The sequence below is a fragment of the Aspergillus niger genome, assembly GCF_000002855.4.
Source record: "Aspergillus niger supercontig An11".
NCBI classification, from domain to species: Eukaryota; Fungi; Ascomycota; class Eurotiomycetes; order Eurotiales; family Aspergillaceae; genus Aspergillus; species Aspergillus niger.
This window is the reverse complement of record NT_166526.1, coordinates 1,011,670-1,028,934: the sequence shown is the minus strand read 5'-3', so window position 1 is coordinate 1,028,934 and position 17,265 is coordinate 1,011,670. Positions and strand designations below refer to the sequence as shown.

General features: G+C 51.4%; 8 protein-coding genes across 8 annotated transcripts; 4 read left to right on the top strand and 4 right to left on the bottom strand.

Annotated features, from left to right (window-relative positions):
- Window positions 1-285: 285 nt before the first annotated feature.
- An11g04210 (uncharacterized protein) lies at window positions 286-3,929 on the top strand (the record flags this gene model as incomplete). The annotated part of the gene is made up of 4 exons (XM_059750210.1): window positions 286-399; window positions 482-1,776; window positions 1,831-2,946; window positions 3,002-3,929. The coding sequence occupies 4 exons, from the start codon at window positions 286-288 to the stop codon at window positions 3,927-3,929; spliced, it is 3,453 nt and encodes a 1,150-aa protein (XP_059601576.1).
- A 587-nt stretch (window positions 3,930-4,516) lies between these two features.
- Window positions 4,517-7,327, top strand: An11g04200 (uncharacterized protein; the record flags this gene model as incomplete). The annotated part of the gene is made up of 5 exons (XM_001394378.1): window positions 4,517-4,742; window positions 4,842-4,916; window positions 5,101-5,838; window positions 5,887-6,069; window positions 6,120-7,327. The coding sequence occupies 5 exons, from the start codon at window positions 4,517-4,519 to the stop codon at window positions 7,325-7,327; spliced, it is 2,430 nt and encodes an 809-aa protein (XP_001394415.1).
- Window positions 7,328-7,619: 292 nt separating this feature from the next.
- An11g04190 (uncharacterized protein) lies at window positions 7,620-8,664 on the bottom strand (the record flags this gene model as incomplete). The annotated part of the gene is made up of 5 exons (XM_059750209.1): window positions 7,620-7,726; window positions 8,011-8,100; window positions 8,194-8,250; window positions 8,310-8,437; window positions 8,579-8,664. The coding sequence occupies 5 exons, from the start codon at window positions 8,662-8,664 to the stop codon at window positions 7,620-7,622; spliced, it is 468 nt and encodes a 155-aa protein (XP_059601575.1).
- Window positions 8,665-8,674: 10 nt separating this feature from the next.
- bipA (dnaK-type molecular chaperone bipA-Aspergillus niger) lies at window positions 8,675-10,864 on the top strand (the record flags this gene model as incomplete). Its single annotated transcript, XM_001394376.3, has 4 exons — window positions 8,675-8,825; window positions 8,888-9,083; window positions 9,139-10,244; window positions 10,299-10,864. 4 exons carry the CDS (start codon window positions 8,675-8,677, stop codon window positions 10,862-10,864), a joined length of 2,019 nt encoding a protein of 672 aa, XP_001394413.1.
- A 287-nt stretch (window positions 10,865-11,151) lies between these two features.
- Window positions 11,152-11,860, bottom strand: An11g04168 (uncharacterized protein; the record flags this gene model as incomplete). Its single annotated transcript, XM_001394375.3, has 2 exons — window positions 11,152-11,685; window positions 11,825-11,860. The coding sequence occupies 2 exons, from the start codon at window positions 11,858-11,860 to the stop codon at window positions 11,152-11,154; spliced, it is 570 nt and encodes a 189-aa protein (XP_001394412.1).
- Window positions 11,861-12,399: 539 nt separating this feature from the next.
- Window positions 12,400-13,689, top strand: An11g04160 (uncharacterized protein; the record flags this gene model as incomplete). The annotated part of the gene is made up of 3 exons (XM_059750208.1): window positions 12,400-13,130; window positions 13,182-13,635; window positions 13,666-13,689. The coding sequence occupies 3 exons, from the start codon at window positions 12,400-12,402 to the stop codon at window positions 13,687-13,689; spliced, it is 1,209 nt and encodes a 402-aa protein (XP_059601574.1).
- Window positions 13,690-14,108: 419 nt separating this feature from the next.
- An11g04150 (uncharacterized protein) lies at window positions 14,109-15,361 on the bottom strand (the record flags this gene model as incomplete). The annotated part of the gene is made up of 4 exons (XM_001394373.1): window positions 14,109-14,590; window positions 14,637-14,715; window positions 14,768-15,135; window positions 15,196-15,361. 4 exons carry the CDS (start codon window positions 15,359-15,361, stop codon window positions 14,109-14,111), a joined length of 1,095 nt encoding a protein of 364 aa, XP_001394410.1.
- Window positions 15,362-16,235: 874 nt separating this feature from the next.
- An11g04140 (hypothetical protein) lies at window positions 16,236-16,540 on the bottom strand (the record flags this gene model as incomplete). The annotated part of the gene is made up of 2 exons (XM_059750207.1): window positions 16,236-16,320; window positions 16,404-16,540. 2 exons carry the CDS (start codon window positions 16,538-16,540, stop codon window positions 16,236-16,238), a joined length of 222 nt encoding a protein of 73 aa, XP_059601573.1.
- Window positions 16,541-17,265: the final 725 nt, after the last annotated feature.

Here is a 17,265-nt window from a genome sequence, read left to right as displayed (position 1 = left end):
TGTCTCGTGTGCTGTTGCTCCCAGAAACGAGAGCCTGGGTCTGTTCTTGTGGGTGCCAGCTTGTGAATCTTGCTCCCTGTGCTTGGTGTTCCGGAGTTCGACGACCACGCCTTTTCCAGCCAGACCTTCTCCCCGCACTCGCGCTTTCGCCGAACGATGCCCGCTTTCGCCCTGACCCCCAATGGACTGACCTTACGCCTTGCCTGAAACATCTTGACTTCGCGATAATCGGAATATCATCCCTATCTAGAGCTCGTCACCCTTGCCGGGTGCGATGTCAAGGCCATGGAGGCCGATTGGGATGAACTGTCGCGCATTCCGGTGCCTGCACCGAGCGTGCATGCCCTGCCGACAATCGCAACCGCAATAGCCTTTGATGATGTGATGGAGTTGTTGTGGGTGGGAAATGAATTTGTCGGTTTTCCATTATTTGCAGCTACCACCGAAGGCTGTGCTGACCAGCGTTTGTGTACTCCATTAGGGACGAATCACCTCTTTCTTCGGCCCTGAACTTCAGCGATATACCTCCGTCCGGGCACATCCTGCGACGGAGCCGGTACGGCAGATTATTTTCCATGACAGAGGCGTTATCTCGCTCTCCCCGAAAAGTGTGCACATGATAACACGGCGCGGCTTGACACAATGGCATATCGCTCATGAGGAAATGACCGATCTCCGCTGCATGAGCTTCACAGCCCAAACCAACCGGATTATAGTGGCAGGATGTCAGAAATCGATGTTTACAATTGATATTGATAAGGGAATTATAATAGACAAGCTGCATACCGAGTATAACTACACAATCATGAAGAAGAGCCGATACCTTTGCGCAGCGACAGATACGGGCTCAGTCAACGCGCTGAGCCTGAACGACTTCAGTGTGGTGAAGTCGTGGAAAGCACACGGGACTGCAGTTAATGATATGGATGCTCGGAATGATCTTTTGGTTACCTGCGGCTTCTCTGTCAGGCATCTGGGTTCCCCGATTGTCGATCCGTTGGCCAACGTGTACGACCTGAAGACCCTTTCGCCGTTACCCCCGATACCCTTTCACGCCGGAGCTGCCTATGTACGGATGCACCCGAAGTTGCATACAACGAGTTTTGTTGCATCTCAGACAGGCCAGCTTCAGGTTGTGGACCTGATGAATCCGAATGCCATCAACCTTCGCCAGGCGAACGTTTCCTTCATGCTCGGTATCGACCTGTCACCATCCGGAGAAGCATTAGCTATTAATGATGCCGAATGTGCAATTCATCTATGGGGATCGCCAGCAAAGGTTCATTTCAATGAGATGAGCAAAGAAGCAGAATTCGGCGATGTAGCTCCTCGTCCCCCTACCCTGGATTGGTCTCCAGAAACGCCTCTGAGTATGATTGGCATGCCATATTATCACGAGCGTCTTTTCTCTGCGTGGCCGAGTCATCTAGTTTTCGAAGTCGGCAGTCCCCCTCCTCAAGTAGATCAGGCTCTGATCCCTTATCTCCGTCCGGCAGAGCTCGGTCACCATGCGCCGAATCCGAAGAAGACACGGCGTTATCAGGTCGAGAACACTCGCGCTCTGGCTTCTGCTGAGCCTGCTCTTATTGCTCCCAAGTTTTTGAGTGAAAAGGCACGAGAGCAGAATAAGGCAAAATCAGAGGGGGCTATAAGTGACGCTGCCGAGGCTCTGGCGGGTGCCAAAATCAATGGAGAAACGGACGATGATCCTCTCCTCAAATACAGCAATGTTGAGATCAAGTACAGTAGGTTTGGTGTCGATGACTTCGACTTTAGGTGAGTTTTCTCGTATTCCGTGGAATGATGTACAGCAACTTATGCTTTGAATAGGTTCTACAATCAGACGACGTTCTCTGGTTTGGAAACACATATTGCAAATTCCTTCACGAACGCTCTTCTTCAACTTTTTAAATTCATCCCTTATATACGCAACGTAGCTCTCCACCATGCCGCAAGTTCTTGTATTTTCGAGACATGTCTGCTCTGCGAGATGGGCTACCTGTTCGATATGCTCGAAAAAGCGAGCGGCCAAAACTGCCAAGCAACGAACCTTCTGAAGACCTTCAGCAGTTATCGCGAAGCATCCAACCTAGGTCTTTTTGAAGAAAACTTGACGAATAAGTCACTTTCGGCTGCGATTCAAGCTGTCAACAGATTTTTCCTGGGTCAGATTTCGCACGACTTCCGTATGATTTCGCCGAGCTCGGACGACCTGGACCACAGACTAGCAACGGTCGCGTCCGAGTCCATTCGCTGCATGTTCTGCCAGAACGAAATTGTGAGACCGGGAAACTCTCTTGTCAACGAGCTGAACTATCCTGCGATCGATATCAAGCAAGCTCGCAGGAATCCTGCCTTCCGGTTCTCAAATATCTTACGGGCCAGCATTGAGCGAGAAGCGCAAAACAGAGGATGGTGCAACTACTGTCGTCGATATCAGCAAGTTGCTATTCGGAAATCAGTTCACCGCATGCCTCAGGTCCTGATGCTTAATGCGGCTCTCACCAACCCCATCTGCCGGCGGCTTTGGGCAATTCCTGGGTGGTTGCCGGAAGAAGTTGGAATCGTCATCGAAGGTGGTCAGATCCTATGCTTCGAAGGTGAAGACTTGAAACTTCGAGTCCAAGCTAAGATGCCCGGTCTGGTGGTATATGACCTGGTAGGTTTGGTTTGTGAGATCGATATTCCAGAGCACCAAAAGGCACATCTAGTCTCTTTCATCAACGTATCCATCTCATCTCGTGAACCGGAAACCAAGAACAAGTGGCATCTTTTCAACGACTTCCTCGTTACGGAAGTCGACAAAGAAGAAGCCCTCCGCTTCAATCAACCATGGAAGATACCGTGCGTGCTAGCCTACCAGGTGCAAGACGGTCGACATGCTATGGATGATACTTGGAAAGACGCGCTCGACACCACTCTTCTCTTCCGTGACTGGTCGCTAAAGTAAGTTGAGCTCCTTCTAGTAGCAAGTGCTTCGCGCTAACCTTCCCTTTCTCAGTGGTGGCCGTCCGGTAGAGTCTCGCGTCACGCTCTCCGAAGAGGAGAAGCCCACCCCCGGTACGCCTGTTGCTCTCGATACCGAGTTTGTAGATCTTGAGAAAGCAGAGATCGATGTGAAAGCGGATGGCTCTCAGGAAATTGTACGCCCCAGTAAGAGCGGTCTTGCTAGGGTGTCTGTTCTCAGAGGCTCAGGGATCCGAGAAGGTGTTCCCTTCATAGACGACTATATCACCATAAAAGAGAATATCGTCGATTACGTCACTCAGTACTCAGGGATTAAGCCCGGGGACCTGGACCCTAGGGTTAGCCAGCATAACCTTGTCCCGCTGAAGGTGGCATACAAGAAGCTCTGGCTGCTCCTCAACTTAGGCTGCGTGTTTGTCGGACACGGCTTAGCCTCTGATTTCCGCAAAGTTAACATTCAAGTCCCCAAAAGCCAGACCGTGGACACCCAATACTTATTCTTCCACCCGGGAAAGAATCGTCGTCTGAGCCTTCGTTATCTGGCCTGGGCGGTGTTCAAGGAATACATCCAAGAGGAACCGGCCGATGACAGCCAAGGACACGACTCCATTGAAGACGCACGCATGGCACTGCGTCTATGGAAGAAATTTAAAGAATACGAAGATGCAGGCATTGTGTCTCAAATATTGGAAGAGATCTTCCGCGAAGGTTCTAAGCTTGGATTCCGACCCCCTCCCAGGAACGGTGTCCCAACCGTGCTCTCCCGCCCCGGAACGGCGGTTACGATGCAGAACAACAGCGGTCGCAATACTCCCAGCACTTCTGATGTTGCTGGCGCCGCTGCTAGTGCCCCAGCCACTCCCAGACAGGCGTTCCGACGCTCCATCGCTCTGACGCCCAGCAACGGCAGCTTTGCTGGCCCTGGAACGGGTGACTTCTTCAGTGGAAGTCCCCTGAAGTGAACATCTCCGTCTGAATCGGAGTATAGATCTTTAACGACGTTTGCATATGATGTTATCGACTTGCTATATCGACAAGTTCTCAAGATAGAGGCGACATTTGGATGTCCTGTCATAGTTGGCTTTACATGAAGTGAATTTGGAAGTGACATCACATGTCACTCGATAGATAGAAAATAACCCAATTTATCTATTCAACAGACGATCCGAAAAACAAGCAGCACATAGAATGTAGCTTGGAAATAAGGCGCCGTAGATCGCTTCTGGAAGATATTCGTATTGGAAGAGCCATTCGCAGTAGTTTACCGGCCTGAGGCCACCGAGCGGGGAATGACGTGGTGGGATTCGATCAGCTCCTCCACAACGACAACCTCCGACTCGGCTCTCTGTTTTGCCAACTTCACCCCTCTACACTTTTGGCCCTTTCACACGCGGGCATTCACCCAAGCACATAACGTGCTTTTCATTTAAATCTTTGCTTTTCTCATTTGTCACTCTGAATAATACTCCAATCCCTTGTTCAACCTACCGTCTCCCGGAAAACCCCTCCCTAGCAACCTGCCCCGCTCCCGTCAACAACACACACCAGCATGTCGCGCCATCGCATTAAAGCTGTCAGCTACGACGAAGATGACTTTGACGATGACTATGACTCCCCGGATCCCGAGGAGGAAGAGTTCCTTGAGCAGTGCACTACGGAAGTGTTGAACCAGCTCCGTGCGGGGGACCCTCCTGTCACCGCGACTCGCGATGAGGTGCAAGAGGCGCTATGGCACTACTACAATGATGTTGAGAAGTCTGTGAACTACTTGAGAGGTGCGTTATCACTCCTTTTCCGGAAGAGAAATATTGGTTGCATTCCAGCAGGAATGGCATGCTGCTTCTCTGGATGCTAATCAGAACCATTGGGTGCAGGTAAAAAGACGAAAGAAGTCAAGAAGAAACAGGTTCCGGCTCCGGCTCCGGCTGCCAAGGCAAAAGCAAACACAGGTAAGCGCATCTGCTCGTGTTCACTATGGTGGTTGGGCTTGGGTCACCCGCAATTTGCCTTACACCTAAACGTATTTTCGGTCTGAGTTTCGTAAACTGTGAGTATTACTCTTACCCCTTGTGATTGATTGCTTTGAACTAACGCCGTTACGGAAGTTGAAGTATGTTCTAACAGACTTCCTAGTGCCTGTATATCCTGTTCCGTTATCTCCTCCGGCCTCTTCAACTGCACATTTCTCAGCAGCCGACTTCTTCCGCGATGCACCGTGGCTTAACATACCTGCACACCGTAAGGCGGACATACTCGTTGAGCCTCTATATCCTCGATTGGGTCTGCTTGGTGGAGCTCCTGAGCATTCGGGGAAGGTGTCCAAGTTGGCTGCTTTGGCTGCTGCGCGCAAGAAGAAAGAGGGGGAGAAGTCTGCTGCTCCAACTCCTACACCTCCGTCGGAAGTTGAAAGTTCCCGGCCATCTTCCACTGAGCGAAAGAGCCCTGCCCTTTCTCTCCGTGAGAGACTCGCTAGCAATGGCAAGCCGCAGAAATCGTCAGAGGGTCTGCAATCGCTTCGGTCACTCAATAAGGGATCGCGGCTGGGAAGCCCTTCGCCCCAGAAAATGCCGTCCCCAGAGCCAAGAAAACAAAGCAGTCCGGAGGTCACTGGGCAGGCAGATTTGGAACCACCCGTGTCAGTCGACAAGAAGCAGGAAGAAGAACCCGGTCTCAACATCCGTGCACCACCATCCACATTTGCCAGCACGATTGTTGGAGAAGCGACACGCCCAAAGATGGCCGAGCCCAGCCACCTATCTGCCAGCACATTAGATCTCATCAAGATATACGGTCAAGAATTTGCTGAACCCTTTGATTTTGCAGGCCCAAGCCCCGACGATGTTGTCTTGAATGCTCAGAGCTCTGCAAAAGGTTTGGCTATTCGGCGCAAGATATAGATCCTCCCTAATGGACATGCAGGCTTCAAATCGAAACAACCTGCTTCTAAGTCAGCAGGTGACAAGAAATCCCAGGCTGGTTTGGCTGAAGGCATGAACAGCCTGAGTGTAGAGGAGAAGGTGAATGTGAAGAGCAAGAACCTAGATGTGCTGTCTGAGTATCAGAAAACGCAACGGAAGAAAGCTATGAACTTCGCCGTTATCGGTTCGTTACTATCCGTCTCTCTGTAGTGGACGCCACTGACAGGCGATTAGGTCATGTCGACGCAGGAAAGAGTACGTTGATGGGACGCCTGCTGGCCGACCTCAAAGCCGTCGATCAGCGCACGCTGGAGAAATATCGCAAAGAAGCTGAAAAGATCGGGAAAGGATCATTTGCCCTTGCCTGGGTGTTGGATCAAGGCTCCGAGGAGAGGGCTCGTGGTGTTACTATTGATATTGCAACAAACAAGTTTGAGACGGAGAGTACGGTGTTTACGATCGTGGATGCTCCGGGTCATCGGGACTTTGTACCCAATATGATTGCGGGCGCCAGTCAGGCCGATTTTGCTGTCCTTGTCATCGATTCTAGCATAGGCAATTTCGAGTCTGGTCTGAAAGGTCAAACAAAGGAGCATGCTCTCCTCGTGCGGAGTATGGGTGTGCAGAGGATCATCATTGCTGTGAACAAGATGGACTCTGTCCAATGGGACCAAGGTCGCTTTGAGGAGATTGAACAGCAGGTTTCCTCATTCCTAACCACTGCTGGATTCCAAGCCAAGAATATCGCATTCGTGCCTTGCTCGGGTATCAGCGGCGATAACGTTACCAGGCGCAGTGAGGACCCGAATGTCTCATGGTACAAGGGTCGTACTTTGATCGAGGAGCTTGAGGCCACGGAACCTTACGTCCATGCCATTGAGAAGCCGTTGAGAATGACCATTGGCGATGTCTTCCGGGGCAGCGTTCAGAATCCTCTTTCCATATCCGGTCGCATCGACGCTGGTAGTCTCCAGGTTGGCGACCAGATACTCACGATGCCTAGTGGCGAAAAGGCCACGATACGCAGCTTGGAAGTGGATGGGGAGCCCAGCGACTGGGCGGTGGCGGGTCAGAACGTCACGCTCAACCTGGTCAACATTGATCCCATCCATCTCCGATCTGGCGATGTCATTTGCCGTGCCTCGGCACCCATTGCCAATGTTACGTCCTTTACATGCAAGGTGCTGGCCTTTGACCATCTGTTGCCCAGCATGGTGGACATCCACCGGGGTCGGCTGCACGTACCCGGCCGGATCAGCCAGCTGGTCGCAGCGTTGGACAAGGTGACAGGCGCAAGCATCAAGAAAAGGCCCAAGATTGTCGCTCCCGGTACTGTGGCACGGATAGTGGTAGAGATGGACCAGGCGGTACCTCTGGAGGCGCCCACACGCATTGTACTACGAGCTGGAGGTGAAACAGTGGCCGCCGGATTGCTAGAGTAGATGGTGGCCTGAGTGCATTGTGAGGACCATATATATATATATTGGATCTAACGAGGATGTTCCTCTAGTTACATAGGCACATTTACACATTATATATATAATTTACTCTCCGCGCCCACTTCGGTGTCCTAGATTCAATAGTAGTAGTACTAGCTACTACCGATAATAATATATCGTGATCGGCAAATTGATAATGACCTATCACTACTACTGTGATACTCCTACTACTTACTAGTACTGATCATCATATTATGGAGTGAAAATGATGCTTTGACTGTGACTACTACTAATCTTATACAAGAGTATCATGTTTGGCTACTAGTGTGCTAGTAGTTCTTACTGCTCGAATGGTACCCTTGGTGGCTGAGAGAGAGAAAGGGCCCCATTCAGCCGTATCAACTGAAACAAAGATCAAACGATCTGGCCAGGCTGGCAGAAACATGAGGTCTTGGCTGGCTCAATAATTCAGGAATTCAGGCCAAGCTAGGATGCGCCTCCTGAGTGGGGAGAGGATGTATCCACTTCTTCCACCGGAAGACCCTGGGGTGATCTCTGTGACTCAAAAAGGAGTAATGATTTGACTCAATGATGGTCAACAGTGGAATCTGACCATGTGGTGATTGACGAGTTCTTGACAGGCTGGCCCCTTTTTTTCTGCCCTCTCATCATCCTTCAGCGTAAACCCCCGGACTCAGCAGGGTCAATCTCCCGGCAAAGGGCGCCGAAGGAACGGAACGGCCAGTTGTCCAAGTGCCGAAAGAGGCAAAGTTCCCCTGGAGGAGTGAAGAACGCCTAACCGAAGCGAGCGAATCACGCGACGATTCTAGCAAGTTCGGTGGACCGCCTTCCCCCAAATGGACGAACACCTTCCATTTTTCCGCCGGCAGAACCACCGGGCGGTGGCCGTGCACGCTGACTCAGCCCTGCCCTGGACGCGTCGCGGGCCAATCACAGGCTGAGGAGTAACCTTAAAGTCAGATACCCGCGAAAAGGCCAGCATGGCCGCTGCGCTTTCTTTGCCGCTGGCAAGCCATACAAAAAGCTGGCCGGAGCTTCTCTGGACACTCTTTCTTCTCTCCGTCGTCGCCTTCTTTCACCCAACTATCTTCCCTCCCCCTTCCCTCCTCCCCCCCTTCGCTCTTTCTTCCCTTTCCTTCCCATTCTCATCTGGGTTGGATTGTATTTAGTTTTTTCTTCTTTCTTCGTGCCGGGGAAAAAAACTGTGTACGAGGAATAGGAGGATTTCTTTACCGCATATCCACTTTCATTCGCTGCTGTCTCCAATTGAGCAGCTCGTCGATTAAAAGTCTACGACGTGTCCTCCGGTGAAAGGACATTACACACATCATGGCGCGCATCTCGCATCAGGGTGCGGCCAAGCCCTTCACGGCTTGGACCACCATCTTCTACTTGTTGCTTGTTTTCATTGCCCCCCTCGCCTTCTTCGGCACCGCACACGCTCAGGATGAGACGTCGCCTCAAGAGAGCTACGGAACTGGTAAGCAGAGAGTTTCCCAGGCATAGTGAAAGAAGCACACTAACATTATCTGTTCTGAACAGTCATTGGTATTGATCTGGGAACCACCTACTCCTGTGTCGGTGTTATGCAGAATGGAAAGGTCGAAATTCTCGTGAACGACCAAGGAAACCGTATCACCCCTTCATACGTCGCTTTCACCGATGAGGAACGCCTGGTCGGTGACGCCGCTAAGAACCAATACGCCGCCAACCCCAGACGGACCATCTTTGACATCAAGTAAGTTTTCTGCTTCTCGCGAGTTTCGGGGAAATCTGTTACTGACGTTCCCTAGGCGCCTGATCGGTCGCAAGTTCGATGACAAGGATGTCCAGAAGGACGCCAAGCACTTCCCCTACAAGGTCGTCAACAAGGACGGCAAGCCCCACGTCAAGGTCGATGTCAACCAGACCCCCAAGACCCTGACCCCCGAGGAGGTTTCCGCCATGGTTCTTGGTAAGATGAAGGAGATCGCCGAGGGCTACCTTGGAAAGAAGGTTACCCACGCCGTTGTCACCGTCCCCGCCTACTTCAACGACGCCCAGAGACAGGCCACCAAGGACGCTGGTACCATTGCCGGCCTGAACGTTCTCCGTGTCGTCAACGAGCCCACCGCCGCCGCTATCGCCTACGGATTGGACAAGACTGGTGATGAGCGCCAGGTTATCGTCTACGATCTTGGTGGTGGTACTTTCGATGTCTCCCTCCTGTCCATCGACAACGGTGTCTTCGAGGTCTTGGCTACCGCTGGTGACACCCACTTGGGTGGTGAGGACTTTGACCAGCGTGTCATGGACCACTTCGTCAAGCTCTACAACAAGAAGAACAACGTCGATGTCACCAAGGATCTCAAGGCCATGGGTAAGCTGAAGCGCGAGGTTGAGAAGGCCAAGCGTACTCTGTCTTCCCAGATGTCCACCCGTATTGAGATCGAGGCCTTCCACAACGGCGAGGACTTCTCCGAGACCCTCACCCGCGCCAAGTTCGAGGAACTGAACATGGACCTCTTCAAGAAGACCCTGAAGCCTGTTGAGCAGGTGCTCAAGGATGCCAAGGTCAAGAAGTCCGAGGTTGACGACATCGTCCTCGTCGGTGGTTCTACCCGTATCCCCAAGGTCCAGGCTCTCCTCGAGGAGTTCTTCGGTGGCAAGAAGGCCAGCAAGGGTATCAACCCCGATGAGGCTGTTGCTTTCGGTGCTGCCGTCCAGGGTGGTGTCCTTTCCGGTGAGGAAGGTACCGGCGACGTTGTTCTGATGGATGTCAACCCCCTGACCCTGGGTATTGAGACCACTGGTGGTGTCATGACCAAGCTCATCCCCCGCAACACGGTCATCCCCACCCGCAAGTCCCAGATCTTCTCCACCGCCGCTGATAACCAGCCCACCGTCCTCATCCAAGTTTGTAAGTGTCTTCTGCCTTGATCGAGAAGCCTGGAATGCCTGCTAACTGTTACAGACGAGGGTGAGCGTTCCCTGACCAAGGACAACAACCTGCTCGGCAAGTTCGAGCTTACCGGCATTCCCCCGGCTCCCCGTGGTGTTCCTCAGATTGAGGTCTCCTTCGACCTGGATGCCAACGGTATCCTGAAGGTTCACGCCAGCGACAAGGGCACCGGCAAGGCCGAGTCCATCACCATCACCAACGACAAGGGTCGTCTGTCCCAGGAGGAGATTGACCGCATGGTCGCCGAGGCCGAGGAGTTCGCCGAGGAGGACAAGGCCATCAAGGCCAAGATCGAGGCCCGCAACACCCTGGAGAACTACGCGTTCAGCCTGAAGAACCAGGTCAACGACGAGAACGGACTGGGTGGCCAGATCGACGAGGACGACAAGCAGACCATCCTGGACGCCGTCAAGGAGGTGACTGAGTGGCTCGAGGACAACGCTGCCACTGCCACCACCGAGGACTTCGAGGAGCAGAAGGAGCAGCTCTCGAACGTGGCGTACCCGATCACCAGCAAGCTGTATGGCTCTGCGCCGGCGGACGAGGATGACGAGCCCAGCGGGCATGATGAACTGTAAAATTACCATACCATTAGAGGGATCTTTATGGAGTTAGCTTTTTGATTGTGTGTTTTGTTGAGACAATTGTTTTGGCCCGGTTTTTGCTGACCAGTCGTCCAACCGAGTATGATACCTGACCTGACCTTGACTTGAATTAGAGGCAGCAATTGCGTGATACCTTTTATATCACATTGATTCTATCTCCTGTAGATCATAGACTATACACAAAGGACAGACAACCCAACCACCACACAATATAACCAATCGACTCTAATACAGTCCTATATAATACACTAAAACCTCCCTTACATCTTCGAAATAACCTCCCTGATCCCCTCAACAACAACCTGATGATCATCCTCCTGCTTCAACCCACTCACCACCACCACCCCCACAATCCCATCCACCCCCCTCACCCGAATCGGGAACGCACCCCCATGAATCGCAAACTCATCCGCCGCCCCTCCACCCCCGGTACTCGTCAACGCAAACTTCCTCACAAACGCCGCCTCCACCTCACTCGCTTCCGCCCCCGTCGAACTCAACATCTTCTGCCTCATCAACCAGCTCGACATGCCCCACCGCAACACCGTGTTCCGCTTCCGCCGCACCCACACCTCGTTGTCCGCCACCGTGCCCGGCTCCGTCGCGCATTGGAAGATAACGTGTGGTTCGGAGCCGCCGGTCAAAGCGATGGAAACTAGGGCCGGTTTGCGTTGTGTGGGTGGGAGAGATAGAATGCGCTCGCGCAGGGCCAGGCCGAGGGTCCACGCGGTGCTGGAGGTGAAAGTGGGGAAGATTACGGAGGGGTTGGATTCGAGGGCCGCGAGGTCGCGGGGCTGTTTGGTTTGTTTAAAAAGGGAGGTTAGTTGGGGGTTTGAAGAGGTGGTTTGGAGGGTTGGATTTGAGGGGGATTGAGGTTGGAATGCTTGGGGATGGGGTTTGTGGGGGTGCGGGATGGCGGAGGGAGAGACGTACGTCGGTGCTTGCGGGGGGAAGGGGAGTGTCTTCCATTTTGGTTGGTTGGTGGAGGGGGTGGTTGGTAAGTTGTTTGAAGAAAATGTCAGCGATGTGTTTATGGAGGTGTTAAGTGAGTAAGGAGGAGTAGGAGGTAGTAGAGGAAAAGAAGAAGTAGAATATCTAGTAGATGATGGGAAATGACAGGAGGGGTCCAGGTGGATTGATTGCTAAGCTCGGTTGGGGGTGGGGTCACACCCTGTTACATAAATGATTACATGATCATCACTTGTATACTTTCTTGGGATACTGTTGTGCCACATCGTAACATGTCTATGTAACTATGGGTCATTTTGTATCGACTTAGTTTGAGATATTGACAACTGGGATGGAATTATTGCGGTGGGAGAAGATGGTGGAATCTGCATGTAATCGGGATCTTGAGTGAATGCCGGTCTTCTGACTCCGCATTGCTTTGCTTCCCCTCATCTGCAGCCACCAGTTATCCCTCTCCCTGGATACCCCTTTATCTTTCTTCTTCTTCATCCCCTTTGCTAGCTATCTGATTAAGATTCAGTGATCGCCCTTCCTTACTCATGCGCCATCGACTCACAAAGCGTGCATGCGATGAGTGTATCTCCCGCAAGGTCAAGTGCAGCGGCGCCTGGCCCTGTGATACCTGCCAGAGTGCCCAAAAGCAAGTCAACTGCACTTACCTGAAACCTGCGCGGAGAAGGGGACCTAAGGTACGAAGGTATATCGGGGGTCAGGGATCGGAACACGCGACAACCGGTCCTTTGATCACTCCACATGTTGATCCGCGTGACGAGGGGATAGCCCGTGTGGAGGTAGAGCAACATGTCTTGAGTACTATCCCAACAGAAGAACTGGTCTCGGTAGTGCGCTTCTACCAGCAGGCGTCTTATAGTGTGTGGCCGGTTGTCAATGCAGAAGTGCTGTTGAACAAGCTTGAGCATGGCACGCCAGATATTGGAACCTTGTGTCTGGCCATGGCTCTCTGTGCAGCCACCATGGCACAGCTGCAGCTTGCTCCGACAACTGTTGATAGCACGATGATGGCGGCGGAGTGTATGAGGATGCGTGAAGCGCACCTTGATTTGAGGAGCGTCTTGGTCTCGTTCTTCCTGCATGTATATCATGCCAAGATCAACCAGAGGGACTCGGCCATGCGGTTCATACGAGAGGCTGTGTATGGCGCTAGGCTGTTGAAGCTGGATGAAGGTGTGGGTGAGCAAGAGACTGCGCTCGGTGCAGATGTTGTTGCTAATAAAGAGATTGTATTCCTCTTGCTCTGGGTTTCTGAAAGGTAGAAATTCCTCTTCGCAAGTCCACTGTAGTTCATACTGACATTGCTCAGGGGCTATGCTATGCATCTCGGTCTCGAACCATCATATACCAGTCCTATTCGCCTACCCGATGAGGTCGATGTGGGAGATAGCGCGGATGCGAAAGGCCTGCTTGAGCTTGGCAGACTCTTTGCCACGTTCGATGGGTTTTCGTCCGGAAGGAGCACAAATTCCAGAGATAAGCTAGTAATGACTGCGGATAGTCTTGCGAAGACGGAGACAGTTCTATCGATGCTTTCGTTCGGTAAAGGCGACCGACCTTCCACCCGCATTGCGGATTATTGCATCACGAAAGAATGGATGAGGACTATCATCTGGCAGGAAGCTCTGTCTCGGCGTCTGCTCTCCTCGAAATCCGGTGCCCAGCTCATGACATTTAGATTCCCGGCGGTGGTTAGCCGTGACCTTTTGATGTCTCTACAAGGCTTTAATGAGTCTGACTTGCTGCCTTTGGGGCGCGACCAGGTTTGTTTTCGCGATTCTTGGGGCTGCCAGGTACTAATCGAATTCCGAGTTTAGCTGTTGAAGTGTTTCGAGATCGCCAACTCACTCGCGGATACTGTCCTGCTCACGCCATCGGTATCCACATACTCTGCCTTCCAGTTAGGGCCACACGACTTTCTGCACGCCTTATACCAGAAGCTGCTGCCTTTCCTGGAGCAAGATCTCATGTTGAAGTCGATACTGCATAGTAAGACGGCTGAGGCCTTGCTTAAAGCCCCCGCGCGCTTACTGGACTTGAACTATGACCCTTGGTCATTCGATGACGATAAAGATAACGCTTACACTACCGAAGAGCATGTGGACTCTCCTGAGCAGTACGTTGATTCGCGATGGGCTCTCTATTAATAGAAAGTGGATGAGCGTGCCTGAGGCTTTCGAAGAGATAAGACGCACTGCAGAACTGCTATTTCTCTGAACTATCAAGAACGAGTGAGCTACTGCGAAACTTGAAGGACGATTCTACCTGCAATATCACCCTTCTCCATCTCCTCGTATACCTGTGGCAACTCCTTGAAGGTCCGGACCTTGATTTCCGGTTTGACCACCCCACGCCGGACCAAGTCCACTGCCTCCATGCACTCTTTTAGTGAGCCGATGAGATTCCCGGTAACCCGGAGGCCTTTGATCACGATTGTGCAAATAGGGGTTTCCAGAACTGGACGGCCTGGCGGGATTCCCACGCAGCTTAGAGTACCCCCAACCCGCAACATGTCACAAGCATGGGCAAAGGCTTTGGCACTTCCCGCAGTCACCACAACGGCATGCGCACCAAGGCCGGTAATTTCATGAACTTTCTGCACCGGATCCGTGGAAGTAAAATCAATGAACTCTGTTGCTCCCAAACCAAGGACAAAGTCTCGCTTGTCGGCAGCGTCGACGCCAATAACCAGTGCTCCTTGTGCCTTGGCATATTGAACTGTTCGGTCAGTTTGTTGTAGCCTTGCGAAATGCGCCCAACTTACCAGCCAGATGCCCAAGACCACCTCCAGCACCTACTACAACGAGCCAGTTGCCGGCCCGGATATTCGTATTAAGAACAGCCTACGAACTGTCAGCAATCAGATCCCATGCTTTGTGCTTAGAACTGATTAACCTTGTATGCTGTTACTCCAGCACACAGCACCGGCCCGATAACCTTTGGATCTATATCATCAGGGAGAATCGTGAGGTTGTCAGCATCCAGAGCGATATACTCCTGGAAGCTGCCGTCTTCATGATGGAGATGGTTCGTGCCCTTGACACAGTACTGCTCCGTACCGGCTAAGCAGAACTCGCATCTCCTACAAATCCGACTAGCGAAGCGAATGCCGACTAGCCCGCCGACCTTCAGGTCAGCGCCACAGTTGGGACCCAGAGCCACGATCTGCCCGACACCTTCATGACCTCCAACATGCGGCAGTTTGATCTTCGTGATTGGGTTGCCATCAGCGCCAGCCGCAGTGCCGTTTTTTGTATGTAAATCTTTTCCGATCGCGTTAGCCTCTGGGAAGTATTGTATGACAGAGGTTCATCAAGACTGACCACTTTGGCAGACACCTGTATACAGAACCTTCGCTAATACCTCATTCGACCCCGGGGTAGGAACGGGATAGCCTTCACGAAACTCCACACTGCCTCCCAGTTCTCGAACGAGAGCCACCGTTTGAGTCTGGGGGATCTCGTCTGAAGGCAGCGACATAGCACCCATGTTGAATAATCTGAGTTTGGAAGACTCGGTTTCTTTCCTATGGACGAGTGCGCCAACGAAGAGGGAAGGATCACTGGGAATGAAAGCCATATAAATAATTTTTAGTCTGGTTTATGATATACGACACATCAATCAGGGCTCTGAATTCACGCCTCAGAATGCAATACTGTACTTACTACGTAGCTATTCCTTGATAGACCAAAACGCATTAGCCCAACCTAGATATTTCTCCAATTGGCCGACAAGCCCTGCAGCCGCGGGACGGAACCAGCAGGACTCGCCATGCTCTATTTCTCCGAGCCAAACAACAGCGAACAAAGAACACCCCGCACGGACCATAGGTGGATGATAGCCACTTACTTCCTCGACTTGATAATCGTCCTGCATTCATGATCATCCAGACCCTCGTGTGGCTGCTAGAGGGATGATTTGATATTCAGAACCCCCTCACTTCGCGATAGCAGAGATGCTGCAGAGTTGCATGGCTCCGCAATTTCTCCGCTTGATATGTTGAATGTCTTAATGAATCGCGGTTAGCTCGTATCGCTATTTCTCCGAAGCATGTATGCATCACGTGCATATACGGCGAAGGACAATCGAGGAGGAATGCATGAATCAAGGAGGAGCTGCAGAAAGCAGCACCCCTGCAAGCTGGAACTACTGAAGATATCGAGGATATTCAGTATTCCTCTGTTAGATAGTGTAAGTCGTATCGACTCCTAGACGATAATTCGATCCCTTCCAGTTGCGACGTGCTATCAGGAATAATAAGCATAACTCTCGAGAATGCGGAATCTCATGTTACAACCAAATGTATTAAGATTAAGAAGAGTCTGAATTTATGTTCTAGTAGCTACAAAATAGATTATCTTATCTACATTAAGCAAACAATTAGCAAACGTATACCAGCCATTGTATTCATTGTTGCGCTCTCTTTTGGTAAGGCAAATAAAGCTATCCTGCATAAAATTTGGAGATCATCTAGAAAAGGAATCTAATAGTGATACGATACAAATCATAAGGATGAAGAGCAGAGACTTACAGGCCCGCCCTGTTCTTATCGTCAATACTGTTTCCCAAGGAAGGCCTGCGGCTGTCAGTGCTCTGCGGGTGAGCTGAGGATATTGTTGAGCCAGCTGAATGAAAAGTCACGGGCAGATGATTGTCACCCCTAGTCATGTAGTTAGTCCGTTCTGATCCTGAGTACGACTAAGTGATATACCTGTATGCAGTGTTTTCACTGGTACCGTCCCTTGACAGGCCGACCAACTATCATTCTGTATCAGGCTCATTTACTGCGCCTCAAGAACAAGCAATCCTGCGCCACGCTCTATCTGTCACGTTCAGAACCCTTATTGGGGTTTCAGAGTCTGCATCGTTCAGCTAGTGAAGTTGGGTGAAGACATATCCTATTTATAGCCGAGGCTAGAAAATGAAGAGATTACTGCTTTCGGAAACCTCTTCGAGATATAATCACGTGATCAGATGATCCAAGTAGATGTACACCTTAACTGGGGAACCTCTGTGGATGCAGGCGCTCAGGAACAAGGCGCCAAACAATAAGGCGTCCAACAATACAGAATTCAACAGTAAGGCGTCCAAGAATAAGGAATCCCGGAACAAGTATCCAACAACAAGATGTTCTACATGGACAGCCATTGGTTGCAAGCGAACTACTACGATCATGAGGATCTGCTGCGGCCACGGACGATGGATGGAGAATCAGAGCATCAGATATCTATATAAGTAGCCCATGGCCAGAGATATCTTCAATCATTCCAAATACATTGCATTGCCAACATAAAAGGCATTCTTTCTTATATTGCATCTGATACATTTCGTACAATTGAAACTCTACACTATCCAACCCATCAAGATGATCGTCTACAGTCCAAAAGCACTGG